The 9,425-nt window shown below is 38.3% G+C and overlaps 1 protein-coding gene across 1 annotated transcript; it reads right to left on the reverse strand.

Annotated features, from left to right (window-relative positions):
- Positions 1-1,323: 1,323 nt before the first annotated feature.
- Positions 1,324-4,201, reverse strand: LOC132747202 (uncharacterized protein DKFZp434B061-like). Its single transcript, XM_060736536.1, has 2 exons — positions 4,009-4,201; positions 1,324-2,897 (listed from the first exon to the last, which is right to left on the reverse strand). Exons 1-2 carry the CDS (start codon positions 4,199-4,201, stop codon positions 1,870-1,872), a joined length of 1,221 nt encoding a protein of 406 aa, XP_060592519.1. The 3' UTR covers positions 1,324-1,869.
- Between the last annotated feature and the right edge of the window lie 5,224 nt (positions 4,202-9,425).

The following is a 9,425-nucleotide window of genomic DNA, read 5'->3' on the forward strand; positions in this document are numbered from 1 at the left end:
AACCAAAGTAAATCATCAACGTTTCTACAAACAATTTATTTAATAAATTCTGAATGTTTGCTACTGAAGCTTGCTTAAGTTCTGAAGTATTAATAAAAGATTATCTTACTTAAAATTAAGCAAATAATTCAATGTAAATATAAATCTATTAAATCATTAAGTTAAAATACCTATTCTGGAATTAAATTGGAGTGAAAAGCAGAAATATAATGCTTTTAGTTTTTCAAGCTGTGGAGTGACTTCAAACAGTAATACAGCGACTTTTATACACGCGATTCAAACATAAACAACAATGTTTGTCAACAATTCAAACAAAAATAAAAGGGGACCCATAAGGGGTTCATACAGTTCGGACACCTCAAACAGTAAATAAATCAATCAACATATCAATGAATAAAAATGAAATTAATGCATACTTTTACAATAGATAATTATTACAATATTCAAAATACAATAATAAGGAGCGAGTAGTAGATGTTGTGCCTATTAATAATTAGGAGTATAAGGCCCCTGTTCGGCACTCAAAATATAAGCAATGACAGGGTTAGTCTTTGACCCTTAGAAAAGGTGAAGGTCGTGGGTCAGACACTTCCAATTTTTCAGATTTGTCTTTTGATATATTAAAGTTACTAAACATACTTTTCACGAAGAAATAACTCCGAAGGATACTTTGAAATAAGCCATCAAATTCAACCTAAAAATGTAAACAAACACTCTAAAATAGGAGTATGGGTTACGTGGGTTAACGTGGGTTAAGGGGTTCCTGCGTGGTTTAAGTGGAGTTTCCTTCGGAACAGACCCTAAGCAACATATCCCAACCCCGACCCTTAACCCACGCCCCTTAACAAAGTCGCAAATTGTCCTCCAGTTCAAGGTCTAGTAAAAGTATACCTCTGTTACGGCTCAATCTTTAAAAACTTTCAAATTTTTAGCTCACCAGTGTCACAAAGTGACAGGGTGAGCTTTTGTGATTGCTTTTCATCCGGCGTCTGTCCGGCGTCCATCAGTCTGTCCGTCTGTAAACTTTTACCTTAAATGACATCTCCTCATAAACCACTAAGCCAATTCATCCAAACTTCACAGGAATGTTTCTTTGGTGGTCACTTTTAAAAATTGTTCAAAGAATTTAATTCCATGCAGAACTCAAAACTTTAAATATCTTCTTCTAAAAAAACCAAAGAGTTAGAGCTTAGATATTTGGCATATAACATCTTCTAGTGAGTGTCTACAAAGTTTGTTCAAATAAAAGCCCTGGGGGTCAAAATTGGCCCCGCCCCAGGGGGTCATTGATTTTCCTTATATGCATATAGTAAAAGCTTAAAAAATCTTATTTTAAAGAACCCAAAGAGCTAGAGCTAAGATATTTAGCATGAAACATCTTCTAATGGGTGTCTACCAAGTTTGTTCAAATAAAAGCCCTGGGGTCAAAATCGACCCCACCCCAGGGGGTCATTAATTTTCCAAATATGCATATAGTAAAAACTTAAAAAAATCTTCTTTTAAAGAACTCGAAAGAGCTAGAGCTTAGATATTTAGCATGAAACATGTTCTAATGGGTGTCTACCAAGTTTGTTCAAATAAAAGCCCTGGGGTCAATATTGGCCCCGCCCCGGGGTCATTGATTTTCCTTATATGTGTATAGCAAAAACTTAAAAAATCTTCTTTGAAAAAACCCAAATAGCTAGAGCTTAGATATTTGGCATATAACAATTACAAAATATTTTTACTATTTTTTGATTTTTTTCTTCTCTTTTTTTGTCTATACAAAATATTTATTAATTTGTTTTATAGATAGATAAATCAATTAAATACAATGTTTATGTGTTATAAATAAATAAATAAATAGTTGATATACAAGATTTAAACATATTACAATTTCATCTCGCCCCTGGCAATCACCCAAATTTTATCTTTTATATTTTCAACTGTTAGAGAACGCCAGCGCTCTCTAACAGCTGATATGGATTCGAGCTTCAGTGAAATCGCCACCTTTGAAGGTTTCTTATTAAGATGTTTTGCCAGGTCTATTTGGTACCGCCAATCATGGCCAAAACAACTTTCTGCTTCTGAAGTCCAGATCCGTCTTTGACGGACCTTTTTGCCAGAAGAGTAAGTTCGGCTTTCCTCCTTACTAAATACACTAAAAGTGTCTTCACAACTGTCAAGCCAATTGGTCACTTTGGTATTAGATGGCTCACATGACATATTTTCCATTTCATTAGTCGGCATTGATGCATGTTGGGGCCGAAAAAAAATGGGCAATGCTGCACGTCCTGGCAGACTTTTAGGTATTACCGATCTAATGCTGGTTGTATCCGAATTGGGCTGTGTATCAACTTCGGCATTACTTCCAAATCCTCCAATATGCGGGGTAAGCACTGGGGGTGCTCGAGCTTGTGTCTCAGAGGAATTATCACTAAGCACTACAGTGTTGTCATCGTCATTGACAACCTGAGCAGTAAGCTCCGGGTGTGTCGGTGTTGTTGTTACACATGGGGATGCTGCACGTCCTGACAGACTTACACGGGACGGGGTATTGGTTACACATGGGGATGCTGCACGTCCTGACAGACTTGCACGGGACTGGGAATTGGTTACAGATGGGGATGCTGCACGTCCTGACAGACTTACACGGGACGGGGTATTGGTTACACATGGGGATGCTGCACGTCCTGACAGACTTACACGGGACGGGGTATTGGTTACACATGGGGATGCTGCATGTCCTGACAGACTTACACAGGACGGGGTATTGGTTACACATGGGGATGCTGCACGTCCTGACAGACTTACACGGGATGGGGTATTGGTTACACATGGGGATGCTGCACGTCCTGACAGACTTACATGGGACGGGGTATTGGTTACACATGGGGGATGCTGCACGTCCTGACAGACTTACATGGGACAGGGTATTAATCACTGGTAAGGACGGGGATGGGATGGAGACTCTTGTGGTTGATAATCCTGGCAGACTTGATGGTGGTTGTGCTGTCTTAGGCGGCGAATCCGGACATCTTGACACTGTAGCGACCGGCTTTCTAATCACCCTCGGGGTAAGGTCCAGGTCTTTCCTGACCTCATGCAGCTCCACAGAAATGCCGGCGGCCGAAGATAGATCATACATTGTCCTCTCGATTTCTTACGAATGCTTTAGTTGTTTTGACAACTTTTCCTGCAAGTGTGGAAACTTTTTGAGCACCAGTGAAACAAAATGCTTTCTGTTGTCAACCGGCGAGAATGGGCCGTAGGTTTCTTCGAGACCACATTCTAGCCAAGCATTACCCCACTCTCTTGAAACTCGCGAGGAATTAAAAGGAGTACCCTCCCTTGTGAACGCTGCTCGGAAACGTAACCTCAGTGTGATTGCAAAGGTTCAATAACGCGTCATATTCTAATGTGTCAAGTGGGAGGGTTATTGGACCTTGCTAGCCCATTTTGTGATCATGAACCGACAACACGTAAAACACCTCACCCTCCCTCCCTAACTGTTGTTCGGCATTGTATACCTCGTTAATAAGCATTCCCTAAATAACTTCGGTCCTTGCCCCTGAATTAATGAGGCAGGCGCTGATGGCATACTTAAGGAGGTGACGCTTTGTATGCTCAGCGCTGTTATGGCCGCTCTCATCCTTCTGTGTTGGGCGAATTTTTGGATATCTATGTTAAGGATTTTAATCCTTTTTAGTGTCTGTGTCTTTATTCTGTGCTTTGTATCACACTTCCCAAGAGACTTTGAAAGTCCTTAACACCTTTCAATGTGTCGGGCATGTGTGCCGGAAGGAATAAGATCCTTCGCCTCTAAAAAGCTAAGAAATTTGCCCAAGGCAAGGATCAATGCTTTGCCCCAGTAAGGGCTCTTGTCCTCGCATTCGGACTTACAATATCTTACGATATTTTCAGGGTTGCACCCTTTGTAAACCTCTCTAACGTTATGTATGGCGTTGCAATAACACATATATCTGCGAACTATTGCACCACATTCTTAAGCCCTAGGCGGAGCTTGACTTCCGCCTAGGTCTAATTCAAGATGTATCACCCAGTCTTCAATAATTCTCTGAGTGTTAACAGGCCTCTTCGCTGGCCTCTTTGCTGGTGGAGGTCTTTCTCCTTCACTGAACGACAAGGAAGAGGATGAGTCCGATGAGTCACCGGGAATTTCCGACGTCGGTGAGTCACGAGGAGGGATACTGAAATCCATATCTGTGATTTTCACAGCTCAGCGTGCCAGGAGCTTAGACTCTGGCCTGCAGCACAGATGCCGAGGTCCGCGCAGATGGAGCGGCACTGCTGCCACAATTGCAGGGCATTCTGGCATAGGACAAACCTTATATGCCCGGCCACGATAGTTCTTCTTCCCTTTTAACTGAATATATGTGGCGTACAGTTTACACTTATACTCTGTACGCATCACATCTAGATACCGATATTTAAGATGCGGCGTAAGTCTCTTTACCGACAACTTGCACACAGGACAAGTATATTTCTCCCTGTGTTTAGCCATAGTTCCCTTACTCACACACCAAACAAAATAACAATTTGTCCGAAACACACTATAGCATACAAGTCCACAGGTCACACTAAACAACAAAAAAAAAAACAAACACGCACAAATTACACGAATGTACCACATAAACACACGACAAAATACTTAAAATGACTTAGAAATTAACTTTTACGCTTTAAGAACTGCGATAATAAAAGACGACCGCACACCTTGAAATACAAAGCCGGACTGAATTTGTTTACCATTTCTGACAAGCAAATAATTTAAAATTTATAAAAAGAATAAGGAAAGTGAAACACACGAAACAAAGTGGGTCAGGTTTCTATAATTTTATTTAAGACCTACGTTTCGGTTATTCAATAGACTTCATCAGGGTACAGATATATCAGAATTTTTCAACTAAGGTACAGTTTTGAAGGTTCTTTTTGTCACATGATCAAATCTATTTATAGAAGTTATTGTTAGGTGGTTCTTTTGTCCGTATATAGTTATTTATATGAATAATTAAAAAAATAATAATAATAAATGTTTATAGTTATTATGAAGTTATTGTTATTTAATTAAAAATACCATAGATCGAGTAAATCATTATGTCCATGTGTTTTGTGTATAGAAAATCGTCTTTTTCGTCTTGGCAAATTGTTACATCTGAGCTTGTATGTGTCGGCGAATTTACATTGGATCTAAAGGGAGAGTCCGGTAATGGTGATAGTGGTTCTTCTACTGTTATTTCCTTTATCATTTGTGTGCAGTTAACTTCTGGTGTAACTTTTTTGGCTAGCCAATTTTTTTGTCCTTGAACGATTCGAAATTTAGGCATAGTTGTAAGTTTTGTGTTAAATGTACAGTGAAATTTGAGAAAACCGGACGCTGAGAAAATTGGAACTCTCTAAATACCGGACGAATAATTCAGTCCCAAATTTTCCCTTCTTTAAACTATTGTATTAAACATTGACAATACCGGAATCTGTCAAAACCGAATATCAGACGGTTGAAAGGGGACTACAAGGTCCATTATATAGACAATTACCCTAACAATACCGGACGACGAAGGTGTGAATAACGTTGTGTACTTATCAATTGGTTGTGTCTAATACGCGAACTGAGCGGTAACGGAACAATAATTATCTGATTTGTTAATTATGTCTCTTTTTACAGTTAGATGTTACCGTTTAAATGCACGAGAAATTGATAAGTTAAAATCAGTATGAATGAAAAATAGAATATTATTATACTGCATTGCTTTTTGTATATTCATTTCCCAAAAATGACAACGCAACGGAAACGACATTTATCAGTGCGAGGTTCTATTCCATAGCCTAAAAGAATTCGACGAGAGCTGTCTATACGTGACAAATTTGAATTAGTTAAAGACAGTGAAACTTTGCCGAGACCTACTTTAAAAATCTCTATCTGAATAATATGGTATAAGCAATATTAACAATTGGCGCATTATTATAAACAAACAAAGTAAACTATGTTCGTTAAATAATTATCCATTACCCAAATGTAAACATATACGGTTGTAATTGAACTGTAACTGCTGTTCGTTTAAATCCAAAATTTTATTGTATTTATATGCAATAATTGGACAAAAACAATTAAATCATATTGTAAAGTATTTTTATCATTTCTTTATTAAGCAATATACTTACTCATGATCATGAAAATGCAAATATACGTTCAGCATCTTGTGTAAGTTATTGCTCGGTTTATAAGATCCTGAATAGCTGAAGGGGACATTGAGAATACCGGACCGCTGAGAAAACCGGACAAAACCCTCGGTCCGAAAGCCGTCCGGTTTTCTCAACTTTCACTGTACATTCAAAAGGTGGTTGCCATGGTTTTACTGGTTTTATTTCGTCTAAGTCAGTTGTTCTTTTCTCCGTTTTAGTTTGGTATCTTTGCATTTCCATGCCGTGTATTTGACGGCAGTGTCTTTTAAGAATGTCCCTTCTTTTGTATTCTTGATCACAATGGAAGCATATGAACATCGTAATTGTTTTCTCATGTGTCTTGTAGTGTCGGTTGAAGTTTGATTTGGATCCTTTAATGAATTTATTACATTTTAAACATTGCCGTAAATTTTTTATTTAAGTTTGAATGAATCTGCCGGTGCTGGTACTTGCTTGGAATATTTTTTCATATCTGTTATTTCCATTATTGTATTAAGCGACCTCAGGGCCATCATGGCCCTCTTGTTTCTTCTTTTTTTCTTTTTTTTTCTTTTTTTTTTGTAATTCAGAAACTTTTCATTTGTTTTATTTGTAATTAAGCTCCATTCTACAACATAAATAAAACATAACACCTTCTAATTTTCAGCCTATTCCAACTTGTGGTTCAGGTTTTATCGCCAATCATTTTTCAAACAGCTAACAAATGTCACAATTTCTTTTGCACAATATTAAAAGACTTTATGGTGGAGGGCCATGACCAATCTCTGCCTCCTTGAACACCTTGAACTCGATCCGGGCGTTGAACAAAATGTCCATAGCCTGGTCAGCTTTAAAGTGTTCAAAAAAGGCAAAGCCTGGCCGGCCGTATACCTCTACCTCAACCACCTCCATATCCCAGGAATGAACAACACGGTCAAAGGAGGGAAAATTTCTCATTGACACAAGAAGAAGTACAGAAAGAAAAACCATGATTCTTGCTAGAGAGTCAGATACTGAATGAAAATACTGGCAAGTGTAAAGAGTATATTTAGGAGATAAAATGAGAATCTGAAAATAGAATTTTTGTTTCAATTTTGGCTCGATTTAATAATAAGCCATGTGCCGTTTATTCCATACCCATTACTATGTCAAGATGGATCTAACCTGCATACATGCATACGTACGTACGTACATTCATACATACATACATACATACATACATACATACATTTATTTGAAAATAATAAAACATAAATTTGAACCTAACATACACTCAAACATAGCGGTCTATATTTAGAGACACACCTATACAGTAACAAACAAAGCCGAACAGACAGATCTACTGTGAAGAATTTTATTTTAATGTTAACCCCTGTGGGGGTTGTCAAAAAATTATTAGTTCTACTACATCCATCGGTACGTTATTTGTTTCCCAATGCATCGACAACGGAAGCAGGGAGCCAGTCTTATGTGCGCGACACTGGCAAGGTTGTAACACCTTACCAGCTGTCTTGCACAGAATATGCAAACATTATGTTTGCATATAGGCGTGAAAGGTAGATGAACTATCTTTCTGCCACATAGATGGTAATTATGCATGTGACGAGGCATTTTACCATTTGTATTAACAGTGTAATACCTATGTACTTATGCACATTTAATATATGGAAACCCTTATGTAACAGGGTCCATTTGACTACCCGTTGGCCACTGGTTTCTTCCAGTGTTTACCCCTTGGCCACGGTGAGGCCGGTAGTCATGCAAGGGGAAAATTTGATTATCAACAACGATTTAATAAATAAATAAATGAATCAGTCATATAATTATACAAAATATTGTAACAAAATCAAAAATGTAACAATGATCAAATAAATAAATCAAATCTTAGGCCCAGGGCAGCAATAAACCCTTGACATGTACACATGATTGCAACAAAATCATAGATTAAACGGGTTGATTTATCACATATATGCTCATAGTAATCATTTATATATTTTTACTATTTTTTTTATATTTTTTTTGGCACAAGCCCAATCACTATATTTACAATAATAAGATAAGTATAATTGGTTATATATAAAGTCAAGATGGCTTGGATTTATATATTTATGTATATATACAAGTTTATTCTTTTTCCCTAAGGTCCCTTTTGGCCTCTACAGTACCCATATTTTGTCCTTAATTGCTTGGACACTTAAGGTTGCCCACCTTGCTCTGACCTCGGGCATCTGTGTCTTGATAGGGTGCTTTGTCACACACTTCCCCAGAGACTTTGAAAGTCATTTACATCGTTCTATGTGTCGGGCATGTGTGCCATAAGGAATAAGATCCTTCCTCTCTAAATAACTTAGAAATTTGCCTAAAGCAAGGATCAATGCTTTGCCCCATTAAGGGCTCTTGTCCTTGACTTTGGATTTGCAATATCTAACGATATTTTCAGGGTTGCACCCTTCTTATACCGCTCGTACTTTATGTATGGCGTCACAGTAATGCATATATCTGCGGACAATTGCTGCAGATTCTTTAGCCCTAGGCTGAGCTTGTATTCTGCCTAGGTCTGATTGAAGATACATCTCCCAGTCTTCAATTATTCGTTGGGTATTCAAAGGCCTCTGGGCTGGCCTCTTTGCTGGTGCAGGTCTTTCTCCTTCACTGAAGGACGAGGAAGAGTCTGATGTGTCACCGGGAACCCCCGACGTCGGTTAGTCAGGAGGAGGGATACTAAAATCCATATCGGTTATCCTTATGGCAAGGCGTGCCAGAAGCTTCGACTCTGGCCTGCAGCACAGATGCCAAGGTCAGCGCAGATGGAGTGGAACTGCTGCCACAATTGAAGAGCAATCAGGCATAGGACAAACCTTATATGACCGGCCACAATAGTTTTTCTTTCCTTTCAGCTAAATATACGTGGCGTACAGTTTGTACTTATATTCAGTACGCATCACATCAAGATGCTGATATTTCAGATGCGGCGTGAGTCTCTTCATGGACAACTTGCAGAAAAGGCAAGTATAGCACTCCCTGTGTTTAGCCATTGTTCCTTTATCAGTACTCAAACACAAAACAAAATCACAATTTGTCCTAAATGCACTGAAGCATACAAAGCCACAGCCCACACACACACAAATTACATGTATGTACTATATAAACACGCGACATAAACATAAAACACTTAAATATACTTAGAAATTAGTTTTTACACTGATTATGAGAACTGCGAAAAAAAACGTCAGCACACCTTGAAGTACAAAACCGGACTGAAT

This window comes from Ruditapes philippinarum, unplaced genomic scaffold (assembly GCF_026571515.1).
Source record: "Ruditapes philippinarum isolate M1 unplaced genomic scaffold, ASM2657151v2 ctg1349_1_1_1_1, whole genome shotgun sequence".
NCBI classification, from domain to species: Eukaryota; Metazoa; Mollusca; class Bivalvia; order Venerida; family Veneridae; genus Ruditapes; species Ruditapes philippinarum.

Excerpts from the sequence above, each read along its gene's own strand:
- LOC132747202 (XM_060736536.1), bottom strand. The coding sequence starts at position 4,201 with ATGGATTTCAGTATCCCTCCTCGTGACTCACCGACGTCGGAAATTCCC. Across the intron at positions 2,898-4,008 it reads TGAATTAGACCTAGGCGGAA|TCTGTCAGGACGTGCAGCAT; the intron begins GTCAAGCTCCGC and ends GTCCCATGTAAG.